This window comes from Furipterus horrens, unplaced genomic scaffold (assembly GCF_987537825.1).
Source record: "Furipterus horrens unplaced genomic scaffold, mFurHor1.1.pri manual_scaffold_9, whole genome shotgun sequence".
Taxonomy (NCBI): domain Eukaryota; kingdom Metazoa; phylum Chordata; class Mammalia; order Chiroptera; family Furipteridae; genus Furipterus; species Furipterus horrens.
In genome coordinates this window covers 95,505,900-95,532,338 of record NW_028327179.1, presented here as the reverse complement: position 1 = coordinate 95,532,338, position 26,439 = coordinate 95,505,900, and the positions used below count along the sequence as shown (strand labels likewise).

Genomic DNA, 26,439 nt, shown 5'->3' with positions numbered 1-26,439 from the left:
AATGTTAAAGATATCCCAGATGTAATCCTTGAGAATGTTGTAAGCGACAGATGCCTCGTTTGTGACAATGTCATTCATTTAAAGACTATTTACGGCGGACCTGCTCTGTGCTCTCACAAAGCCCACGTCTTCGTGGGAGTGGGTGTAGACAATAAACAGGTGAATATGTACAAAGTATACAGCAGGTGAAGTAGGATAGGAAGCACCCAAGGTGAGCGTAAGGGAAGCCACTCATGGGATATGCAGTGACTTTTGAGGGGACCTTCTGAGAAGTGAGACACTGGAGAGTGTAGAGGAAAAGAACTCAGTGAAAATGAATGGGCCTGAGATGGGAGGGTGCCTGGAGAGCTCACAGAGCGCAGAAGAGGCCCATTGGCTGTGGTGGAGTGAAGGACGAAGCAGGGCCACAGGTGACATCTGAGAAGGAAGAGAGGCCCTGATTATGTATGTGAGACACACAGGCCACTGTAAGGACGTAGCTTTGGTAACGGAGATGGGAGGCTCTGGTAAGTTTGCACGGAGCAATGGCATGATCTTACTTATATTTTCACGGCATCACCATTGCCGCTTTGTAGGAATGGGGTTAGGGAGTGGGCTGGGACGCAGAGGGAGCAGTGAAAGGCTCCTGCAATAATCCGAGCCCGATGCCCCACCCCCACCCTCTCCCTCCATGGCAAGGTGGTCCTGTTTGCGGTAACACTCCCCTTGCCAAGCACAGTGGCTGGCATAATAGCGATGTCTGAATGACATCTCTGACCAAGGCGCTCAAACCAGTCACACACTGGTGCCCGGGAAGGAACCATGCACTTGTCCATATTAGAAACGAAGTCTATGATTAGAGTCATGCACAGAGGTGATGAAGGCATGCAAATGGAAAGAGGCACCATTTCAAACCATAGTTCATCGAGACATGTGCTTTGCCTGCTGCCCGTTCCCTTGAAACTCATAAGCAAATCCTTCTCTCTTCTCCACCTGTGCAGGTGCGGATGGGCATGCAAAACCGGGCCTGGGTAACAGAGACTGTCTTGTTTGCATCTGCGATGCCATGCCTGGCCCCCTGGGGAGGCTGCTGCAGAGTAACACCTGGGTCTCTTAAAAGCTTCTGCATCGCCCAAGAGATACAACTATCATTCTTCTGCTCTTAGGACGGGCCTTTGTGTGTGTCCAAGACGTGTGCTAAGGCAACGAGACCCCTCTAAGTTTCCTCTCAGAACTTTCTATGCATTCACTTTGGCATAGATCCAGGGCAAGGGCCACATGCCTTGCGAAGGAAAGGTCCTGGCTCAGAATAGACACGTAATCCTCTCTACCGTGAGGATTATCTGAGTCTTAGGTTAGCCAAATAAGCAGCCACATCATGTGGACTCTGACTCCCATCCTAACTGTGTCCTATGAGGCCAAGAGTGCATTTCTGTTCCTTTCCGTCCTGGAGTTCACGGTGGGGATTCTGGCCAACACCTTCATTTTCCTGGTGAATTTTCGGGACGTGGTGAGGAGGCGGCCCCTGAGCAAGTGTGACCTTGTGCTGCTGATTCTCAGCCTCACCCGGCTCTTCCTGCATGGGCTGCTGTTACTGGAGGCCATCCAGCTCACACTGTTCCAGCAGATGAAAGACCCGCTGAGCACCAGCTACCAAACCATCGTCATGCTCTGGATGGTCACCAACCAAGCTGGCCTCTGGCTCGCCACCTGCCTCAGCCTCCTCTACTGCTCTAAGATCGTCCGTTTCTCGCACACCTTCCTGCTCTGCTTGGCGAGCTGGATCTCCAGAAAGACCTCCTGGATGCTCCTGGGGGCTGTCCTTTTCACCTGTGCCTGCACTACCATCTGTTCCTGGGACATTTTTAGGAGATCTCACGTCACAATCACAACGACGCTCCTCACGAAGAACGACACAGAACTCAGTCGGCAAATTAAAAACCTTCGTTTCTTTCATTCCTTCCTCTTCTGCAGCCTGGGGTCCACCCCGCCTTTCTTGTGTTTTCTGGTTTCTTCTGGGGTGCTGATAGTCTCCCTGTGGCGTCACATGAGGACCATGAGGGCCAAGACCAGGGACTCTCGCGACCCCAGCCTGGAGGCCCACGTCAAAGCCCTCAAATCCCTGGTCTCCTTCCTCTGTGTCTACGTCACGTCATTTTGTGCTGCTCTCCTCTCGGTGCTTTTGCTGGTGCTGTGGCACAACAAGGCTGGGGTCATGGTCTGTGTGGTGATAATGGCGGCTTGTCCCTCCGGGCACGCAGCCATCCTGATCTCAGGCAATGCCAAGCTGAGGAGAGCCATGGACGGCATCTTGCTCTGGGTTCGGCGCAGCCTAAAGGTAAGGGCAGGCCACGAGGGAGATCCCGGGACGCCAGATCTCTGTTGAGAGGAGACGTGGAATGGAATCTTCATGAATACATCTCCGACTACTCAGGAGCCTATTCCAATTTCTTTTGCAAACCGTAACTGAGCGGTCTCTCCATTCGGCATCAAGGGACTCACCCATAAAGGAACAAAAGAACAAAGCTCTGTATATGGCCTAGACAAGCAGAACGACCTTGGATCCCTAGGTTTCTTTTGATAAAATGAACAAAATAGAAAGGTGGGGTACTCAGTATAAATGCTTTTTGTGCTATGCCTTATTAGTGCTTGGTATGAACCAACCCATGAGAAATCAGGCCCTCTGAAATAGTATCTAATTCCTAAATAACAAGGCTGGCTTTTCACATGACCGACGAACCTATTCCTTAAAACAGGTGCTAGCATACTGTCTGAAAATATTTACCACTATGGCAATTCCATAATCTTCCTCAAGCTCCACAGTTTTATAAGATATACAAAAGCAAACTTGGAAGAACAATTATGTCAGCATTAAGAGGTGCCTCATTAAACCTTCCACAGGAACTAGAGGATAGGGATCATTTTGTCTGCAAATACCCTGGCTCGGAAATGTACATTCAGAGGGAAAGGAGGGGAATGTTCTAGTCAAGGAACTGGTATAAATGACCCATGGACATGGACAATGGGGTGGGGACTGAATGTGAGAGAGGGGGAGGTGGGCGGGGCAGGGGAGAGCAGAGGGTATAAATGGGACAATTGCAATAGAAAAACATTTTTTTTAAAAAAGAAAAGAAATGTACATTCAACCTGCTCTACAGTGGTGGGCAAGGGGGTGAGAGAGGCAGACCTTTACTCAGGAGGCACCTTGGACACCAGCACCGGTGTGTGCCTTCTGGCTCTGCTCCATTGGCCCTAGAAGACAGTGCTTTCCCTGGTATCAAACATCGGTCAGTACATGATAGTTGGAAAACCTGCCAAAACAGCCTAGCCAAACAGTATATTTGCAGCAATTCAGCATTCTCATTCTGCCTGTGTAGGAGCCTAGCCAGAAAGGCTTTCCTCAAATCAGATCCTTAAAAGGCTCAGTCGAGAAAAAGTTGTACCCGACATATGAGGTCTGTCCAGAAAGTAGCCAGCCATGTACTATGAAAAATAGAGATGTTTATCGAAGAAGATACAAGAAACATTGCGCATAGGACAATGACGCCTCACTCCCCTTCAAAGGAGGGACTTTGGGACCTCACACGGTTCTCCCAGTCACCATCAGCTGCCCTGTCGTATTTTCCTGCAACTCATCTACAGTCTGAAACCTCTTCCCTTTCAAAGGTGATTTTAGTTTTGGGAAAAGCCAGAAGTCTCAGGGTGCCAAATCTGGACTTTAGGGGAGCTAAGTCACCTGAGTGATTAGAAGTTTCACCAAAAATCTCTGCATGAGACGTGATGCATGAACCAGCACAGCGTCGTGATGAAGCTGCCAGTCACCAGTTGCCCATAGATGCAACCTTCAGCATCATCCAAATAGTTTCCATAGAGGAATGCTCAAGCTTAATGCAAAATCTGATGCAGATTCGTTGTTCTACTCAGTCATTTTGAATGCAACAGCCACACAGTACACATGCTCACTCAATGGGCATCTACTGCCCCCACTGACTAGTACAGTGAAGTCGTCATTGTTCATGCATGCGCATTCCAGTCCACTCCCCTTGGCTGCCAGGTTACAGCGATGTTGCACAAACCATTCCTGTTGTATTAAAAACAGCTGGACTTTTTCTGGACAGACCTTGTAGACCTTGATGAACTTCAAACACATAGCAAGGACTCCGCAGAATCTCCTACTCCTGCTAGCTGTGGGCACTGCTACCAAACTGCTTCCTTCTCTCAGGCAGCTGGCCTTGATAAATCCAATTCCTTCTCTTGGTTTTCCCAAATTTTCCTTTTTCTTACCTCCAGTGGCTATGAATTGCAACTTCATCTTTCCTTGGCAGATACCAAAGTCGTCCTAAGTTTCCCTTATGAGGTAGTAGTCCTGACTCTTGGCTGCACAGTAAAATCTTCTGGGAAGCTTCTAAAAATCTCAATGCCCAGGTGACATACTAGGTCACTGGAATGGAACCCCTGAAGGTGGAACCAGTCATCATTTTTAAAACTCCCCAGGTGATCCCAGGGCGCAGCCGACGTTGAGACCCTCTGTTCTAGATGCCCTTTGTCTTGACCTGGATGACGGGACCCTTATAATTCCACTTTCCCTTTGAATACTTGGAGGAACGTGATCATAAAAGAAAAGACTTAGAGGACATCTTTATTGTGTTTTCCTCTTTTTGCATAATTTGTCTCAGAAAGGTCTCCATGACATTTTACTGCTCTCTGTGGCTTTATGTTGAAGATTATATTTTGATCCAGTTTCAACTTTATAGAATACCTGCAAGAATTCCTGTATACCTTTCACCCACAACTTACCCGTTATTTACATTTTGCTTCATTTTCTCTGCCTTCCCTCCCACCCCATACCGATATCACCAGTTGCAACCTAATTACATAAGATTTGCTTTAGTCTTCCCGTTTTATGTATTTTAATTCCCTTCTCTAATCATGAGAAATATATTCCATTTATGCTTCATGTATTTGCTTATTTACTTACAACCAGAATACAGAAAAAGTGGTTTCAGAATTGCTATCCTACAACACTGCAAAAAGCAAAACAACTAAGTAAAGTTTAATATTTGTTCACCGCAATTTTTCATTTTTAGGTAAAAGTTACATCCAGCAAAATACACAGATGTTAAATGTATAACTTGGTGAGGTTTGATAACATACACAGGCATGTAGCCAACTCCCCAAATAAGACATGTGAAATTTCCACCAGCACAGAAAGTTCCAGGGTTCCTCGTCCAGTCAATCACCACCCACTCACTATGGGCAACCGCTATACTGGTTCCTTCCCATAGTTTAGTTTTGCCTGTTCTTGTACGGCATCATATAGTAAGTACTGTTGTTTTTGCTACTTTCACTCAACACTGTGTTTTGAGGTTCATCCTTGGTAGTATGTGAGTCACAACTGGATTGAGGATGATTCGCATGAACATAACTGTTACAAACCAACCCATGTCCTGCTATCTTACGATTCAGTTTTGGGGTTTGCATCCACAGCTGCTAATCTCACACTCTCTTCCCTTGGTTTTCCTTAGTCTGCCCCAGGAGGTGGGACTTTCACCAGGGAAGATGTTTTTTCTTGTCCACCTCTGAAAGGTCCTGGGTCAAAAGCAGGGGCATTTGTGTAGCAGAAGGATCAACTTGGGCCATCGTCAACACGCCAGAGAAACTGGTGAGAGTGACGGACGGGAACCTAAAGCAGCTCACCTGACACCAGCCTCCGAGGGAGGAGGGGGTGGGCAATGTGACTGACTGGTGGGGCGGGGGGGTAGAAGGGTGGCTGGCTGGGAGCTCAGGCTCCTTGTTCTGAACAAGGAGACGGGAGAAGCTTCTCAGGAGCACTGCAGTGCGCCCCTCGGGTCCACTTGAGCATGTGAAACCCACCCTCTGTGGTTTCTCCCATGAGGCCCAGGGGTAAACTGGTATCCTGGGAAGGGGCCAGTACATCGAAAGGGCAGGGAATGGCCCAGAGAGCCGAGGTGCATGAAAGTGGCTTAAGAACTACAGAAAACTTCAAAGATGTGAGCTGTTAATTAATGTATCATCACAGTCTGCCTTATAAATAAGGAAGATGCAAATTAACAAGATGAGTAATATAAAAAAAAAAAGAATTAGGTCATAGAATTGGAATTGCGGTATATAATTATGATAATAAAAATAGCTAACACTATGCAAAAAGTTTTGTTTTATTACCGCCTTTATAGCCATAACAATTCTGAGGAGGTGTTATTATCCATAATTTATGTATGAGGAAACTAAGGCATAGAAAAGTAATGTGACCAAGGTCATACGCCCACCAAGTGATAGTACTTGAACCTGAAAGCGCTCTAACTCCAAAACCTATGCTCTGCTCAATTTTAGACCATAATATATTTTAGTTTATAGTTGGCTCTCCTTCACATCTTAAGCATTTGCTGAGTGCCAGACATTGTGCTATATATAGTGATTTTGCTTCTCTCCCCTTGATCCCTTCACCCTTCTTAGAATTTGTACGGGGTTAAGTCTTTAAGTCTCAACAATGGCTGCGTGGGAGACATACCAAAAACCATTCAGAAGATTTCCGTGGGAATTGGATTTAAGAATACTTATTATACTTTAGAACTTACTCTACTTTACTTAATCTTATAATTAAGTATAAACAATCTCTAGTAGGGAGTATATGAAACCTTGTACCTAGTGCCAGTGTGGGGTCAAGATGTTGAATAGACCCTGGCACAGACTATTCATCGTACCTGTTGTACTGGAACTTGTAATCAGTTATTGTCGATTGTAATCTAGGCACCTGAAAGCTATTGATGATTTATGAATTTTGATCTTGTATCTCCCATGCGTATCCTTCTCAATAAAAAGCATAAGGGATGGAGGTCTAATCGCTGTTCTCCACTAGAGAGAGCAGACACCTTCCTTCCCCAGACATAATGAAGTGTCCCGGGTAAGAGTTTGTTCCGCTGTGGTCACGAAGCCTCTGCTGGACAGAGTAGCTTCCAACTGAGCCTAAGGTGTGTGAGGCACATCCGCCTCAAAGGAGAATACCAGAAACAATCTGAATTTGGGGTAGAGTGGACATCAGAATTATATTAATAATCTGGTGGTGTTAGCAAAGAACAGTGCTGCCGTTGAGGAGGGAAGAGGGGCTGACTCTGTGATGAAGAAAAGAATAAGCAGAATTTTAACCTAAGGTCAGACCCAGAATTCAGGCAACAGAAAGGAAACCACAACCATTCTGTTTTGAGAAGGGAGGACTGGTTGCCACACTTCCTAGCCTATGACAGAATAAGTTGCAGATCTTTCGAGTCTGGAAATGTAGACATCTAGAGACTTTCCTAGGAGACAGCTCAATTTTTCCCCAAGATGAGGAGGTGTTCTACGTAGTTCTAAAAGAAGCCCCTTGGCCTGGGCTGGGGTGCAGGAGGGGAGTATATGGGAAATATGTAGTCTATAAGTTTTTTACTGGGGTGCAGAGTTGGCCAGATTTTTGGAAGGACAAATAAATGTCACCTTATAGTGTAGTAGTGGGGTGGTTTTTTAAAAAGCAATGGAAATCTAATGAACCATTGGATTAGAGTTTTGACTTTGCGTCCAGTATGCTCTGTGGATCTGTACAGATTCCTTACGCTTTCTGTGCCTTGTTTTCCTTACCTATAAAAGGGGCCTGTAATATCCCCCCTCACAGAATACTCGCACATATTAAATAAGATCCCCACTGTGTATCTCAACGGCAATAAACAATAGGGGAAGTGCTTAGTGGAAGATCTGAAGTTGAAATCTTTCTCTTAGAAGTGGCTCTTTGGTTTGCCTTTTCACTCTCTTAACAGTGTCCTTTGATGCACAAAAGGTTTTAATTTTGATAAAGTCCAACTTACCTATTTTTCCTTTGTTTCTGGTGCTTTTGGTGCCATATCCATTAAATCGTCATGAGAGCCAATGTAGGACGCTGTCAGCCTATGATCTCTTCTAAGAGTTTCGTAGTTTTTGCTCTTATATCTAGATCTTTTATCTATTTTGAGTTAATTTTTGTATATGGTATAAGATAAGAATCTAAATCCATTCTTCTGCAGATGGATATCCAGTTTCTCCAGGTGCTGAATTTTTGAACCCTTAGGATTGAAAACAATGTTCTATCCAATTTTTTTCCTTCTTGAATCAAATTATAAGCATGTGTCTAGATTATGAAAGCAAGAGACTATAACAATCAAAGAAAAGTACAATGTGCAACGTTCCCCTTTTAAGACATACATAACCTTAGGCATTATGGTAGATTATATTATTGTTCACACATTCACTGTCCCTCCCTGCAGGAGCATCCTTTCCTATCCTGCTGACAGCAGGCTTGGCCTTGTCACTTGCTTTGCCCAATGATACCTGACCCTTCCACCACACTTTGTCCCCCCACCCCAGTTAGTGGCTACCACTGTTAGCTTGGACTATGCTGAAGACAGTCAGGAGCAGAGGGACCACTGACCATAGAGGACCGATACTGAGAACACCACAAACACTGGCCGTTGTGAGCTACAAAGATTTTTGAGGTTGCTTGTTATCATAACACAACCTAGACTATCCTGGTACAAGGGTGAATAGCAAGTAGTTCAGATACAGTTAAACCATTAGCATTACACAATTTAGCAGTGTAGGACATTTAGTACCGTGGTTAGGAAGATGAACTCTGAAGCCAAACTGCCTAGGTTTGAGTGCTGGGCCCCTACATACGGACCATGTGACCGTGGGCAAGTCCCTTCTTGTCTTTTTTTTTTTTTTTTTCATCATTGTGTGGTTGCTTCTCACTCGTGCCCCCAACTGGGGACCTGACATGCAACCTAGTCATATGCCCTGACTGGGAATCGAACCAGCGACACTTGGCTCACAGGCCAATACTCAATTCACTGAGCCACAGCAGCCAGGGCCCCCTTCCTGTCTTTGTGCCACAGTCATGTTCTTCATAAGCTCCCAACTTCACGTTAAGTACTAAACATATGTCAATTGAATAGGAGGCTCCACTTACCAAATATCTTCCAGGTAGAGAAATATATGGATGTGTCAATAGATAAGCAGGTATTCCTGTATAACAGAAGAAATACATAAATTCATAAATAAAAGACAAGAGACTGAATTATTACATCCCTAAGACACAAAAGAAATGCAATTATTCTGTTTATTATAGACAATACACACACGATCACACAAAGGGAACAGTCTTTCTCCCTCTCCCACTCCACGTGCCCATTCCCCCTCTGCCATCCACAAGTGTCTTGTCATGCAAATACAAATAAAAATAGGGAGCTCATCCTCGTCCTTTTCTGATAATACTGCCATAGGAATAATTCTCATTTACATCAATACACTTACGGTAAAACGGGTTTTATAATACATCATTTTGCCACAGTTCCAAGAACCTCTCCACAGCGTTAAGTGAGGACTTACATTGATTTCCACTCCGTCCGTACACAGAAGGCTGAACACTAAATGCATTGTGCTTTGCGTTTCTCATTTAACAATATAGCTTGGAGATGATTTCTAATCTTGGTTCCTTTTACAGCTACATAATATTTCGTTGCAGAGATGAAGTAATTTATTTAACTAGCCACCTGTGGATATCCCATTCAGCTCTCAGTTTTTGTTATTACAAAAATGCTGTAGTAGATAAAATTATGCGTATGACGTAAGCAATGAAAACGTTGAGTGAGAGCAGGGTGGGGCAGACTGAGGGAAGGTCAAGTTCAGGGACAGAGGAAACAGGCATGAGGACAGTTCAGTGGGAAGTTGGGTAACAACATGGTGAACTTGGGGGCTGTGAGGAGGCACAGGAAAAGGAGAACTAAGAAATGTGCTGGAGAACCAGAGAACTACAAAGAAGAATCAGGAGAGAAAATGAGCCAGAGAGGACCAATAAATGATGGGACAGGAAGCAGAGGGTGGGTACCACAGACCATGGAAGGATCAGAGAATGTGAGAAAGGGAGGGAGGGGCCAGAGGCTGCCCCTTCCTCTGCCCTCTGTCCGTGCCCCCTCAGCCCAGGGAGCCAGCTTGTCTGTGTCACTCCAGCCCTAGCGCCAGTGCTCCACTGCCCCCATCCTCTGTGGCAGGCAGCATCATGTGGGGGCTACCAGGTAAGAGAGTATCTCCTTACCTAGTTCTTCCTGAGACAGTCCACAGGTTACTAGTAGGTCTCTATTTAAAAACCAACCACCTGGCATTGTAAAGGCGTCCAGAATTGGGGAATGAGTTCCTTCTCTACACTATGCAGAGAAGAAATGAGGCCACAGGATTTAGGGACAGGAAATCAAGAGAATATGTTTGAGTCAGAGAAAGAACAGGGAGCTTTATTTACATGCAGGATCACAGCATGGGACATATAGCAGGAAAATGATTCAAAACCTAGAATTAAGTAGTCATCTAGCCTTTTCTGTTCAGAAATCTAATTATCACACATATTATTTTTACATTTAGTTTTTCAAAGTTTCATTGTGAAATGTATCATAACTTGAAAAAGTGTAAACATATATGTATGTGTATGTTTATATACAGGGTGGAGCATACTTGTGAGTATGTATTATTATTTACTGGTTATTGTATTATTTTCCATTCAAACTGTAAACCTGCTTTTGGCCCCACCCTGTGTGTGTGTGTGTGTGTGTGTGTGTGTGTCTTTAAGACAATAAAATTTTCAAGCTAACAACCAACCATATTAAAAACCATGGCCATGACATATTAGACTTTTGCTGCCCACATGCGATTTGGTCATGACAAGATGCAGCTCACAGATGAGTAAGGACTTTTCAGATTCTTCTAGGATCCATAAGAAGAGTGGCTGCATATAAAATGCCTGCAGGCAAGACTAGTTCCTGAATAGTTCACAGCATTGTTTCACTCCATCCCCAAGGGCCTCTTCAACCTTGTCATTTCGGAGAGTGAAGATGAAAGGGTTCAGGAACGGGGTCAGCACCGAAATGAGCAAGGAGACGACCTTGTTGTACTCGGCTGCCTGCGTTTGCTTGGGTTTCACGTAGAGGAACAGGCAGGTGCCGTAGCCGATCACCACGAAGGTGAAGTGGGAGGCGCACGTGGAGAAGGCTTTCCTGCGGCCAGAGGCTGAGGGGATCCTGAGGACGGCGGAGATGATGTAGGTGTAGGAGACAGCTGTGGGTGCCAGAGAACCGATGATAATGAAAACAGCCATTATGAAGAGAACGAACTCTGTGAAAAGGGTGTCATCACAGGAAAGCTTGAGCAGTTGCCCTCGGTCACAGTAAAAATGGTCTAGCACGTTTGATTTGCAGAAGGTCAGCTGAAACGTGGCATAGACTGGCCAGATTTCAGAAAGGAACCCAAACAGCCACGACGCAGTTACCACCCAGACACAGGTGTGGCTGCTCATAATGACGCTGTACCTGAGAGGGTTGCAGACGGCCACGTAACGGTCCACAGCCATGGCTCCCAGTAAGGCAAACTCGGTGGTCCCCAAAGCGAGGTACAGGAAGAGCTGGGCGACACATCCAGCCAGAGATATTGTCTGCACCCTGGGGAGCAGCAAGCCCCACAGCATGACGGGGACGATAATGGATGTGATCAGGATCTCCAAGGCAGAGAGGTGGCTGAGGAAGAAATACATGGGGGACTGCAGACGTTTATCAACATAGACAACCACGATGATGACCGTGTTTCCCATTAATGTCACCGAGTAGAAGAGGAGGAAGGTGGCAAAGAGGAAATGATGTAGTTCTCGGGAGCCAGGGAAGCCAAGGAGACAAAATTAAATGGCACTGGAGTAATTGCCCATCATTTGGTTCTCAGCGCCTGCTCCCTATGAAATCCAAAGAGCAAAAGAGAGGTAAAATGTTTCTGATCTCAAAAAGATTAAAGACATTCCAACTTGAGGAAATACATCTTGCTCCTAGGTTCCACTACATGATGCTATTATTTTCTGTATAAGGCTGCTGTTAAACGGTTTATGAAGAAAATATGGGCCCTGGCTGCTGTGGCTCAGTGGATTGAGCGCCGACCTGCAAACCAAAGGGTTGCAGGTTCGATTCCCAGTCAGGGCTCATGCCTGGGTTGTGGGCCAGGTTCCCGGTTGGGGGTGTGCAAGAAGCAACCACACATTGATGTTTCTCTTCCTCTCTTTCTCCCTCCCTTCCCCTCTGTCTAAAACTTAATAAAGAGAAGAAAACATGGACTATATGAAGAGAAAAGTGTATGTCCAAGAAGATGGGCAACAGTTGCCAGCACTGCACCCCAGGCATGAAAACCCACCACCCCAGGATATGTTCCCTTGTCTCAGTTCACTGCGCGCCTCTGCCCTACCTGCCACCCTGTCTACTTCCCTGACCGCAAGGAGACCGTTATCACCGCCGCCCCTCCCACCCTGAATGCCCTCAGCTGTCTTCTGTGCCTGTTATGCGCATGTCCTCCAAATACATTTAAACAGTTACAAGAAAGTATTCCTGGCCAATCCCACCCAGGCAGGGGCGCTGCCTTCCTTTGTCTGCTCCAAGCATAGACTCTATTTGCCTCATATTCATTTTAAAGTTCTTCCTCTGTTATATTTACCATGGGTGGGGATGTTGGGGGAAGTGAGAATCTATCCAGGACATTGTCATAAGAAAAGAGCTATTTGAGACCAAATATTCAGCCCTCTCCTGACTTCTGGGGAGCTGGCACTCGGGTGGACTGTCTCCTTCTTTTCATTATTGTCACGATGTGAGCCGTCCTCCACCTCTCGTGCAATAAAGCTCCGAGGGGTCTCATTTTCTCTAACTCTGAGGTTCTGATTCTTCTCATCCCCTGATGACAACAGAGAGTGAGGTCCAGGAGGAACTCCCATCTGTACTTTCTGGTCTCCACCCTGAGGCTAAGCGACAAGAAACAGCTGTGATACTGAGGCAGCTTCCTCTGTCTGCATCAGGCCTCGGACCTATTGTTCCTGCAGGGGAGACCACGCCTGGGTGGTCTGTCCCCCTAACCCAACTGCCGTGATCTCTCAGTCTCATAGAGCCACTTGGAAAGTCCCAAACAGCATCTCTGCTTAGCTGTGTGACCTCCAGTTTTCTCCAGAGCCCTGGGGTAAGGAAAGATGTTAGAAGACACCAAAGTAGATTACACTGAGTTTCTTAGGGTGTCTGGGCTCCTTCCGTGCAGATCTTCACTCAAATGCTTTCTCTTTGGGGGCCCTTTCTCACTCATTCCCTCAAAGCAACACACGCACAATTTCACTCTCTTTTAGACTGTGTTGTTCTTTCTTTTGGCTCTCATCCATATCTCAAATCATATTATACTTTGACTTCATTATTAATTTATCATCAAAGTCCCAACATTAGAATTAAGTACCTTGAAGGCAAGCTCTTTACCTTTCTTGGGTCACCACCAATGACAAGAAGAGAGTCTGCCAACATCTCAATGAATAAAGAACAAATCAATGAATAAACCAACATTATCCAACCTGACAACCTTCCCCTCCACACACTTCTTCTCCGAAGCACTCCCCAGTCAACCTGCAGTCTCTCGTCCTAGAGTTCCCCTCCAGAATGGCACCTGCTTCTTATACGTATAAGGAGAGAGCAGGGTAACAGCACCAGCACTGGGCATCCCCAATCTTCAGCTCCCTCGGTCCACTTTTCAGATTCTAGGTACTCGTTTTAGGAGGCCCCCCATGATGACACTCTTCTCCTCTCTCCTTCACCAGCAGGAACCCCAGGAAGACACTCACCTCCAGGGAAGGGGACTGGACCGGAAAGTGCAATGGCTCTTCAGGCATGACCCACCTAGCGCACAGCCACACTTGGGAAGCGCGGGCAACTCCCGCTGTCTCCGCTCATAGTAAAGAACACTGTCCCCACCAAGGAACTTGGGGAAAAGCCCACAAGTATCAGTGCTCAGGGGAATCCAGCCGTCTTGCCGCCTCTCACTCTCTCTGCCTCCTTCTTTCTCTCCCTTATCTGTCCCCAAGGACAGTTATACACCCAGGAGCAATTTGCACAAGTTCAGAGACACACGAGGGATACAGTCAAGGAAAAACGGAATAAACTTTCACTCCTCCCTCCTGAGGCCAATCCAGTTTTAGAACACGGAAAAGTTTGGCGCCACGGGCAAACTTGACGTCTCTCAGTCCTCAGCGCCCGGGCTGCCTTCCTGCCTGGCCCTCACCTGTCACCGAACAGTTCAAGCAGTGAATAGCCAGCCCTCTGTCTGCTCCGCCTCTCCCTGACTCCATCTAGCCCTACAGCACCTACGCTGCCCCATGCTGGTGACCCCACTCACGGCTCCAAGACACACATCCAAAACCAAGGGACTACCCAGTGGACTTCTGTCGGAATTTGCTCCTCATCTGCAAGGTTCCAGGAAGCCCATTTTCCCCAGATGATCTCTGCACTGTCTCCACCACAGGCCGCCTGGCCAACGTTATGGGAACCTGGTGAGAGAGGAACAGAGAGGATCCAACACCTCACCCAGCCTCACGCACTGTCCATGCCACAGCCCATCCGGGCTCTCCGACATGCGTGCACTCCAGCTGTGGCTATTCAGCCATACATTGCCCTTCCAGGCCCTCAAAGGCTCTGGGGTCCCCTCCCTGAGCTGCTTGAATTGAGGGGTAGAGCTTGAAGACACCCTATTTGGGATTGGCAAGTCAATAAGTAAACCCTACATGAAAGTGAGGATGTGTGGGATGCTGAGCAAAAGAGCGAAATTACATATAAAACAATTAGTTTTATACTTTGAAAAATAACTGTCATCTTCATAAAATTAACACAGGTCATAATTTTAAAATGAAGTGGAAAGATAGAAGACAAATGTCTCTCTCACCATCTGCTTTATTCTCCTCATCCATCTCCTGGAGCTAAATATTATTATAAATTTCTAGTGTGATCATACGGAAGTTTCCTGCATATGTACATGAATGTCTCCATATATTCTTTTTAAGTAAATGATATTTTAACAAACATACTTCCCTGCTTTCTTCTTTAGATATAAAATGCAATCTTATATATCTGTGTGTAGGCATGCTTGCGTATTAAAACTTTCCATATTAGCAACTATATATCAATCACACTTTCAGTGATTACTTAATAAATATTCACTTTAGGGATATACTGATCATTTACTTAATGAGCAGGCTGATGAACATTTTGTTTTCTCCAGTTTCTATAAATACTGACGCAATATATATCTTCACAAGTCTGTAAATTTGTACACCTTTTTAATCACAGTTCATTATTAGCTGTTATCAAGTCACCCTCAGAAGAGTTGAATCAAATTATAGTCTCATGCAGTGGCACTATATTGGGCCTATGTATCCCCAGAGGTTCTGGGAAGGATGTTTCTATTTCAGCATTAACCCCGTGCAGACCCCAGAAAGGACACGAACGGATCAGGAGCCACTGGTTACGCTGTGAAGCAAGCACCCAACCCCAAGGCCCCCATCCCTGTGGGAACTGTGCTGACAGCTGCCCAGGACACCTCTGTCCTGGCACCTGCCTGTGAGCCTCTGAGCAGCTGTTGGGTCATGTGAGGACGGATGGAAAAGTGAGAAGCCAGGCTGATGGCAAATACAGAATCCAAAGAGGATGGGGGTTGGGGGGGACAATTGTAACAGTATAAACAATAAAAAACAAAGGAGTAAATAAATAACCAATTGGCCATATGAGTTTATTTCTCTGAATTCTTAATTCTATTCTATTGGTCTATATATCTATCCATATGCTTATAAGACAGTGTTTTGATTATTGAAGATTTGCAGTAAGTTCTGAAATTAGGAAGTGTTCAAGTTCTTTATACACATAAATAAAATCTTTGAAATGTAGGATAGTCAATAGTTAATATTAGAGGATGTGAGGTTGGATGACTTACTCAAGGTCACATACCAATTTAAGAGCAAAACAGATTTAGGCACCAGGGTCTCCTGATTCTTAAACTACTGTTCATTATTAATACAAAATACTATTTTGTAGAGGGTTTCTTGTAAATAACAAATTGTCCTGGATGATGCCTTAGAACCTACAAACTTTGAAAGTATAAGACTCAAAGATATCCTATAGAAATAGTTTCATTTTGGCATATAATAGATGTTCAGTGAATTTTTTCCACGCCTCTTATGTTAGAGTGAGATCCAAATAGATAGGAAGGCTAAATGTAAAATTTGAAAATGGAGAAAAAATTGGTACATTTCCTTTAAATGTGGGAGTATGGAAGATTTTCTGTGATACAAAATCCAGAAGCATAAAAGAAATTATACATTTGACTATATAAAAATGTTTTAAAGTTTGACTTTCGCCTGTCAAAATAACCTTAAGCAAAGTCAAACACAGGAAAATAAATTTGGAGAAAATATTGGTAAAGTACTAGGTGGGACCACATCCCAAAATGGAATTATCTTCTGGGGACAGGCCCCTTGTACTACAGGCTTCCCCCTCTAGGTGAGTGTTCTAGGAACTCGTCTGTGTCAGTGCACCAGCTGGCGTTGTTGTGAGAGGCTGCGTTTGGCTTCAGTGAATATTTTTTGAAGACTCTTTCAAGATGTTTGCCCATTTCACGATGGGTGATTTACAGGCACATCTGCCCACAGCACACTGAGTGTTCAGCAGTTTGGGGCCAAAAACAGAATTAACTCCCTCTGCTCCACCCTCCCTATTTACTCAATCTCTCCCTGAGTGACTTTTTGTTTGTTAGTTTCCCTGGATGAAAAAAGTCCTCAAAGGGAAACGTTTAGCCCCCAGTTACATCAGCCAGTCTTCTGAGTTCACTTACCCTGTGCTCTCCCCATTCTGGACAGTTTGCTGGTTGCCAGATGCTTACTCACCAAATGCTGCGCCTCTCTCCCCGAATTCACACTTCTGTTCACGCTGATTCTTGGAATGCCCTCTCCTCCCATCTTTGTCCGTTAATGTTGTTCCCAAAGTTGATGGACTAGCTCACATGCTTACTCTTTCAAGTAAGCTGTTCTTCCCTCCAGAGGTGATCGCTTTCTCCCTGGAGTTTCCCAAGCACCCTGACCTTCCCTCAAGAACTTAGCAGGGTCAGCACGACACTGCAGTTACTTGTGGGCATGTCCTAGCCTCATTATGTGGCTTTTCATTCAGAGTTCTTAGTTCGGGGATGGGGTCCACTTTTACAGTCTTCATGGAGTCTGGGACACTGTCTAACATGGTGCAATTTTTCAGTACTTTTTTTTTTTTTTAAGAGAAATAAGTGTATGTGTGAATAAGCAAGAAAATTCCCCAGAGTCTCATTTCTGGAAAAGTTTTGCTAACTGAAAACCTGAATGCTCTTTGATCTATGCAGACGTGCATTGTGATCTTCAACAGGAGCGGCGTGCCTTAGAGCTATAGCGGCATTGACCTTCACGTAGACCCAGCAAACCTAAGCAAACCTTGGATTCTATGTAGCTTTTAAGTAGCTAGTGAAAGCGATTACAACCACCCACTGAAACACACACACACACACACACACACGCACCACACACTCCCACTGACCCAGTTGACAGGTGGTCTTGAGAAGAATTGCTAAATCATCTAGTTTTCAGCAAATTAATGCTCAACTATGTGGCGTGTGGTTTCTCTCTCGCCCAGAGAGAATCCTGGTAGTTATTGTCCTTCACCTCTAACTTGTCTTTTTGTTCTTAGGATGAAGCAGAGAATATTTCGAGGAGCATCTAAGCTAGTAGAACCCAAAAGGTTCCATGGGTGACCTCCACTACTTGAAACCAACATTCATGTTTTCAATATTATGAACCCTTATTCACGAGTTGGGGATAAGTAAGCAAGCGGTTAGAGAAACTAGAGCCATGCGGGCACCCGGAGTCAGCCAATGATCTATTTGGAAATTCCAATCAAGCCTAGATCCTGGGAGAGCCTGGGACTGAGATGCATAATGTGGTTGCCGTGGGTCAGTTGGGATGTGAGGGTGTCAATGGGGCACTCTGGGAGCTTATTTTGTAGAAATAATGTTCTTGATCCATGGACTGTAGCTGTGGAGGTCAGTGAAGACGATAGTGTGTCCTGTCAGAATACATCCAGTTGCCCAAGACATAATTCCTTGTAACTCATTGCTGCATATGGCTGGAGCGGCTGTGACCACCTGCCAGACAGAGCAGAGGGGGTCAGAACTTCCCTCCCACCCGGGGACTCCTCAACACCTGCACAAAAATGAAAGCCACTGTGTCTGCCATGCAAAGGAGCCCCGCACGTAAGAAAGTCATAGGAAAGCTTCTCTCCGCTGCACTGACTACCCCTGCCTCCCAGTAACCCCTAGACAGACCTTCCACAGCAGGAGGAGAGCAGGAAGATAGCTTTGCGCTGCCAGGGAATCTATTTCTCTCATCTCTAACACGGGGTGGAAGACAGAGTCACTCTTCAGGGCCTTACTCTCTGAACCCTAAACCAACTGTAAATCCCACACCCCTGACGAAAGCTGAGAGGTAACAGAGACCAAAGGTGGGGGAAAAGCTATGGAGCCCACGGGCAAATGGGGTGAGACAAGTTACCCGGCAGGGCTCTTTGCTTCCTAGGAGGGGTCCCATGCAGAACATGTTTTCAAGGAATTGTTCGCCCAGCAATTTTTGTGCAGTTTAAACCAGGATTCAGTTGGAGCTTCATGCTGTGCAGGATACTGTCTATATTTCCTAAGCACAAGAAATAAGAGAGATTTTCATTCCAGTTTGCCTTCTCCTAAGGGATCCGGCCTCCTCCTCTTTCAGGGCTTATTCTCAGTTAGAACGGACTCAGAGGAAGAACTGAACCGGTGGAACGCGCTCCGGATGAAACATATTCTCCTGCTCAGTTTATCATCTCTGACAGATGATCGGACTCGGGAGGCGGTTGGTGAGGAGGCAGCGAGAAAGATCTGAATCTAAGCTATGCCACCACCAAGTTTGTGACCTTGGGCAATTAATTAATCTTCAAGTCTTGGTTTTATCATTCAAAAGACAGAAATCCTAACAAAACATCTCTGTGATGTATGATAACAACTGAATAATATGTAGAGGGGACTTAGTGCCTGGTACATGACTAGTGCTCAATAAATGGGAGCTCTTGGTGATGTTGTAATTACAACAGCATCGCTCCTGTTAGGTCAAGGGAAAATGTGGTTTTCACAGATTTTCAAATTAAGATTCAAAGAAGTTAAACAATGTGTCCGTCAGCAGCCGTCCGTCTCGAGAGACGATGGTGTAGCTTCTTAAGAGTCCATCTGCACCGCCGAGAATGGCTGTGCAGTCCGACTCGGGAGTGACATGGCATCTGTCTCCTCCCGTGTTGAATCGACATCTTGCGATGACGCTGGAGTGTCCTCTCCAGTGAAGCTGAAGCTACAGAGCCTGGGCAGGGTGATATGGAGGGTCTGCTGTTGCCCATGCAGCAGACCCCCCCTCTCTTCGCAGCTGAAGGGTCCAAGGGAATGACGGAGTCAATACAGCTTGGCTTCAGGTGCGCCGCAGGAGTTGCCGGTGTTGACTACAACGTCAAACCGCCTTAGGGACTCCGGCTCCGGATTTTCTGTCGGGGTTTACTCCCTTAGCCTTTCCCCTGAAGAGGTATGCCGCAAGGCAGCGGAGGTTTTTTGGAGTCAGAGTTTTCCTTCTCTGAAACAATGTGTCCATAACCCTATAATAAATGGCAGAACCGTGGACAACAGGGTGGGGATTGACTGTGGGAGCGGAGGGTGGGAAGGGCAGCGTAGAGCAACGGGGAAAAATTGGGACAAATATAACAGGACAATAAGAAAAAATAAATTTAAAAAATTAAAAGAGTAAATAGGAAAACCAATATTCAAACACAGATCCCTGAATCCCAGCCCTCTACCATGTGTGCCAATGTGATACATACATGTAACACCTCGATTTTGGATTTGATTCCCAAAGGCCTAAAGGAGACCACCCCTTCTCCTTTACGGAGCCAATATTGTTGCTCCATTTACAACTTCACACATGCGCTTAGAAATCTGGCACTGGGATTCTAGTTTCCAATTCCTTCCCCTAATTCCTCAGAGATCCTAAAGATGTGAATATATCTAAGAACACAACTAACTTTTTTTTTTTCATAGTCACTCACCAAAAAAATCTTCAATCTGTAACCAGGTGTGAATCAAGCAATCTTTCACTTCATTATTCACAAGAGCAGGTAACTGCAAAACGTCAGTGAAGAAGAAGGTGAGTGGTACAGATAACTTTATCAGCATAAGGTCGTTTTTAGGAGAGGTGACAGTGAAGTTGGGGTGAGTGAAGATCCTCTCATGAGGTATTATCTGCCCAGCAGAGTTGTGAAAACTTCGAGAACCACCATGAAAGAAAACCTGAAGATCACTGGAAAATGAAGACAAGAAAACATGGATTCTGTCACACATCACAAGGCTAATCTCTCTCTCTCACATATACACCCAGTTTCCTTCTATAATAACCCACTTAACCTTCTCTTCTCTGTCCATTTGGTCTTTCCTGTGTAGCTCCCACATGTGGTCAGGTGGCTTGTGCACTATATAAATTCGTGAGTCAAGCAATGCAATGGCATGGGCTCTGCCCTTAGCATAATTCCCGAGAGCAGCTCCAATTCAAGACCAAGAAAGTTGAAATAAGCGTGCAAACGCATAGTCAAGGCTTCTATGAAAGCAGTAGGTTCTATTGGGGGGCTCTCTGGTGAGTAGGAGGGAACAAGAAATGTGAGATTGGACACAGAAAATAAGTTACGGCTTAGAGAGAGGACCATCTGAATGTACTATGCTCTACTGATCGCTATCAAAACTTTACGGGCTAACAGCGTTTTCTGGTGGTCCTTTAGGAGAACAATATTCAAAATTCCTGGCTGTCCCTCTGAGATCCACTGCAGAACCACTCACTACCATGGCTCAAGGCCCTAAACTCCGAACAGAACACTTCCCTGAGGCGCCTGAGCCTCTTACTCAGGGGTCTCTACAACCTTGGCAGTAAGGTTAAGCACCACATTGGTAAGTGAGCACCAATTTCTTTGGCTGAACATCCAAATGCTAAGTTTATTTTGTCTCCTAATAACAATACCATTTGTCTCAGTCTGTTCTGGTCACTTTGTTGGGAGTTTATAAGATAAAGTCTAAAGGAATAAGTCAGAAATGGGCCTGGTAAGTCCACCCTTGAGCCAACCCCACGGACTGACAAGTTAGGATCTCCTCAAGCAGAATCCTTTAGATAAACTTTGTCTTGGGTCAATTTTTTAAAACATTGTATGTTACAAGAGCTTTGTTTTGTCTTATTTTGTTTTGTCTTTATTTTTATCTGCTTGGAGTGAAGGAAATTGCTGGGCCCCAGTTGAGGAAGACTGGTCTTGGGTCAAGTAGTTTTACTGACTGTTGTAGTTTTCATTGGATCACCCCAGTCTCTTCGGTCCTTTGTAGCCAACATGTTTAAATATTGCTCTAAGTGGCATAAGTAAGTAAGTAAGAAAGTGCAGTGGCCACTGTGAAGAATTTTTGACAAGAGAAAGATTGTTCATTTGAGGGATGCATTAGAACAGAAAGGAAAGAAAACTTCATGATAAGATTCACTGTTGGGCCCTGGCTGGCATGGCTCAGTGGACTGAGTGCTGGTGGGTTTGATCCCAATCAGGGCACGTGCCTGGGTTGTGGGCCAGGTCCCCAGTTAGGGGTGTGTGAGAGGCAACCACACACTGATGTTACTCTCCCTCTCTTTTCCCTCCCTTCCCATCTCTCTAGAAAATAAATAAATAAAATATTTAAAATTTATATTCTCAAAAATGTTTAAAAAAAAAAAGATTCGCTCTTGACTGTCTAAATGCGCAACCAGTTAATGGATCACTCCTCGGTTTCCATACCCCACAGATTAATAAGAACTGGTGTTTTAATTATATAACATGATGGAATTGTTAGGCCCACCTTACTGTTTAAAGTCAGCTGTAACAGCTCTCTCGTGTGTCTGTGTTTGTCAAATTGGCTTTTTCTAGTTCTAAGATTACTCTCTTTTCATGTAGAAGGAAAATCCCTCGTGTTTAAGTGTTAATTTAATAACTATATAAAATGGGTCCCCTCTTATAGTTGTTTTTTCCTCTACTTCCCTTTTTCCCCTTCTTTTAAGAATTTATTTTAATTTGCCACAAAATCTGTTTATAAGTAAACACAGAAGTTTATTTATATTGAAGAGCGCTCATGATAAATAGATGACTTTTGGGTAAATTATGGTGAATGAATTTTGGCTTAAAACAACTCAAAGGCATGAAAAACTAAACTATGGTGGGGGAAAAAAACAGAATAGTGGTTGCATCTGAGGGATATGGATGGAATATAACTGAGAAGAGACATGAGGAAGGCATCAAGATATGGTATAACTTTAGACTTTGTTACATAAATAACCATATTAAAATTTATAAAGCAATAGCTAAAGGAATGGAAATAGTGTGCATATATTCCACAAAAGTTAAATTTAAAAGTTATCTAAAAATGTTAATCTAATAAAATGGCAAAAGTATTTTTAGATAAACATAAACAGAGTACCAGTTCATAATAAGCAGAAACAAGTCCAAATATAGCAATAATCAAATAAGTACAAATGGCCTAAGCTCACCAGTTAAAAGACAGAAATTGTAATATTATGCTTTTTAAAAATCCTACTATGTAAAAATAATCCTACTATATGTGAATTAAGAGGCATGCTTAAATCAAAAGCATACAGAAAGATGTAAAGAAAAGGAAAAGAAAATACATGAAATTATATACTAGGATGACAAAAGAAAATCAGAGCAGGTATATTAATATATGACTAAAAAGGCTTTAAGACAAAAAAATATCTATCTGAGTAAAATCAGTAACATATAATAACATGTTTGATATTATCAGGAATGTACAAAATATATAATTTATAAATGTACCTAAATTTACAGATACTTAGCAAAATAACCTGAAAATCTATCTTTAATAAACTTATGAAACTATTTTGACCATTCTACTAATACTGGAGAATATTTTAACACAATTCTCTCAATTATTAATAGCAAGCAAGAAAATATCAGTAAGAATATAGATTTGAACTACACAATTTAAAAGTTTGGTAAACTTAACATATACAGAACCTTCCACCCTAAGATTTGAGAGTATACATTCTTTCAAGCACCTAGGGAAGGTTTATAAAAATTGACTCCATCCTGGTCCAAAAAGCAAATTTCAATTGTAGTCAAGGAATCAGTATTGCATAGATCACATTGTCTGACCACAGATCAATTAAATTAGAGCTATATATATATATATATATATATATATATATATATATATATATATATATATATATATATTTGCCTTGACTTATGAATTACTTATTTCTGAAAGTTTCCATTTAATATTTTCAAACCACAATTGACTACTGGTAACTGAAGCCATGAAAAGCAAAACCATGAGGGACTACTCTATACACTATATATACTACTGGTATATAACTCGAGAGATATATATACCAACACATATAAATATTATAAATATATACACAAGAATATTCTTTAAGAAACATGGCACAGTGTGTTTACAGTAACTGTGTTCAAAATAACAGTGACAGAAAACTAGAAATAACTCAAATGTGTGTCAAAAAAAGAATGAACAAGCTGTATATTACACTGAAATGCTATACAGCAATAAAAAATGAATTATAGTTACACATCTAACACTTCGGATAAATCTTTAAAAATATTAAGAATGATTTGCAGGATTATTTTTTTATGTATGGAAGATGTCATGCCATATTAGTTTTCCTTCTGGACATAAGAATGTGAAACATTCCTTAGTCAAATTTTATCTGAGTAACTGAGCTCCTGTTAACCATCATAGCCCTAGGATTTCCTGACCAGCACACATTGTTTCGAAACCCCAAGGAATGCTGAGTCCCAGCCATGGAGCTGTGGCACGGAGTCCCCATTACTTACGGTAAGAAGCAGTGTGCGGCTGTCACCACCCACTGACGGGCAATCAGAGTCCCCACACAAGGCTGGTAACTAGACTTCAGATATAATAAGTGGAACATATATTAGATGCTCTGCTGCCTGCACTAACAAGTGGAGCAGCACCTGGAACACAACAGAGAGAAGAGAATCAAGAGATAACCCAGCAGATTAAAAGAAACAGGGTGGATATGGAAGTTTTAGGATGGAGTGTCAGACCATATCAATATTCACCATTTATTCATCACTACTTTATCGTACCAGAAAAATTATGCTATAAAAACATTGTACTAAGCACTTCACAGACTTTTAAAATTTTTTTAAATTTCATAGAAAAAAACTGTAGATAAATTTTATTTTAAAGATTATGAATTTAATATCAGGAAACTTCCTGAGGCCATACAAATAGGGTGTGATGGCTGGGCCAAGGATTCAGACTTCAGTCTATCTGACTCCAAATCCTGTGAATGCTCTTATTCCCTACGTGACCTCCTTACTTCTCTCCAGACACCCTTGCTCATTTCCGGTCTCCTCAAATCGTACTACTTCTTGGTTCTATCCACAACCATAGTAATGCAGCCTTTTTTTCAGCTCCCTCACTTATCCTTCTAGGCAACCATAGGGATGCTCTGGGACCGGTCATCATGAGTCCAACAGAAAATAATTAATTAAAATTAAAACTTTAGTTCTGTCATGAGAATATGGGGAGAGATACTTGGTACAGACAGGTACTTAATACAGTACAGTGCTTATTCTCTGCAAACAGGTGCCTAAATTCAAATTCTGGCTCTGTCATCACTACTAGTATGAACTTAAACAAATTATGTAAATCTCTGTATTTTGATTTCCTTATTTGTACACTGAGATCTTAAACTTCTATCCTAGGCTTATTCTGAGAATTAAATGTGTTAATATATGTAAGTTGCTTGGAAGAATGTATGGCATATAATGAATGTTCAATACACTTATTTCTTACTAATGCAGTTTCAAAACAGAATATCAAAGGACAATGGGACAACTACAAAATATGTAACATATCTATGATGGAACAACCAGGAGAAGAAAAATAAAAAAGAGCAGAAAAAATATATAACAACTAAGAATTTCCTACAAATTAATGACAGGTAGCCACGAAGATCAGAGAACACTAAGCAGTACAAATGCCAAAACAAAAAGCAAAACAAAAAAACCCACAAAACCGTGCACTTAAGCATATCATTTTTAATCTACAGAAAATCAAAAACAAAGAAAAAACCATGAGTGAAGCTAGAGAAAAAACACCTTATGTATGGGGGGACAAAGATAAGGATTACATACAACTTCTCCTCAGAAACCATGCAAAGAAGAGAGTGGAGAAAAAATATTTTAAATATTGAGAACAAAGACACCAACCTAAAATTTTGTGCCCAGTAAAATCACCCTTCATAAGTGAATAAGAAGAACAGAGGCAAACACACACAGGAGACTTCTGGCCACGATGGAGGCCTAGACTGACACGCTCCATCTCCCTCCACAACTTACCACAAAACCAGAAATAACCAGAAGCTCCAGAAAATAAATGGAAGTCCAACGTATGAAGTTATAAAGAAGTGGTGCTCGTCTGGATGGGTAGGAGGGGCGAAGCTGGGGAGGAGAGGTCAAGTTGTGCTGGTGGCAACAGCAGCAGCAACAGCAGCAAGGCGGTGGCAAGCACAGACACCCATATTTAAGGGGAGGTGAGAAGCGCCTGGGAAGCACCCCCAGCTGCACACCAGACCTGCCAGCTTGTGGTTCCAATGCTGGGGAAGGCAGACCCCCATTGCCTCGGAATGTGAGGAAGAGGCTCCCAGTCTCTCAGCGGAGAGTGAACAGCAGGAATCCCTCTTGGACCCCCACCCCCAAAGAAAATGCCACAGTGTGGTGAGAAGGGTCACCCAGTAGTGACGAGTGCACGGGGCTCCGCCCCCTATTGCGTAGGACGTGTGACAGCCCCGCCCAGGAAGCAAAGGTAAACACAAAACTGTCAGGATGGCACAGATCATGATAGAGATCCCAGTGACACAGCTGACCAGACAGCAAATATCTAACCTAATGAAGCAGCAGATTGGAAATCTTTCTGAGGCTCAGTTCAGAGCTTTGATTATAAAAATGCCAACAGACCTAACAGCAGGTCTTAAACAAGTAATGAAGGAATGAAGGCTAGTCCTGCTGAAATAAATGAAAATACATACAAAACTAGTGGTGAGGGAAAGAAAACCAGGGATCAAATCAACAAATCAGAACGTAGGGAAGGAACAAGCAGTTAACCAGTGCAGAAAGAGGAAATGAAAAGTGAGGAAAATGAAGAGAGGCTCAGAAACCTATGTGACAGCTATAAGCAGGCCAGCATCCAAATCATAGGGTTGCCAGAAGGTGAAGAAGAACAACTAGAAATGGAAAAATTATGCAAAAAAATAATGAAGCAGAACTTCCCTAACTTGGGGAAGGAAAAAGACTTACAGGTCCAGGAAGCACAAAGAGTTCCAAATAAACTGGACCCAGGGAGAACCACACCAAGACACATTATAATCAAAATGTCAAAAATTAAGGATAAAGAGAGAAT

The 26,439-nt window shown here is 43.6% G+C and overlaps 2 protein-coding genes across 2 annotated transcripts; one reads left to right on the top strand and one right to left on the bottom strand.

The window, feature by feature from the left end:
- The first annotated feature begins 1,357 nt into the window (after positions 1-1,357).
- Positions 1,358-2,365, top strand: TAS2R38 (taste 2 receptor member 38). Its single transcript, XM_090286830.1, has one exon. It carries the CDS (start codon positions 1,358-1,360, stop codon positions 2,363-2,365), a length of 1,008 nt encoding a protein of 335 aa, XP_090142956.1.
- Positions 2,366-10,755: 8,390 nt separating this feature from the next.
- On the bottom strand, positions 10,756-11,746 carry LOC150002242 (olfactory receptor 9A4-like). Its single transcript, XM_090286829.1, is given in 1 exon segment — positions 10,756-11,746. A coding segment is annotated over 1 exon segment (945 nt). The 3' UTR covers positions 10,756-10,801.
- Positions 11,747-26,439: the final 14,693 nt, after the last annotated feature.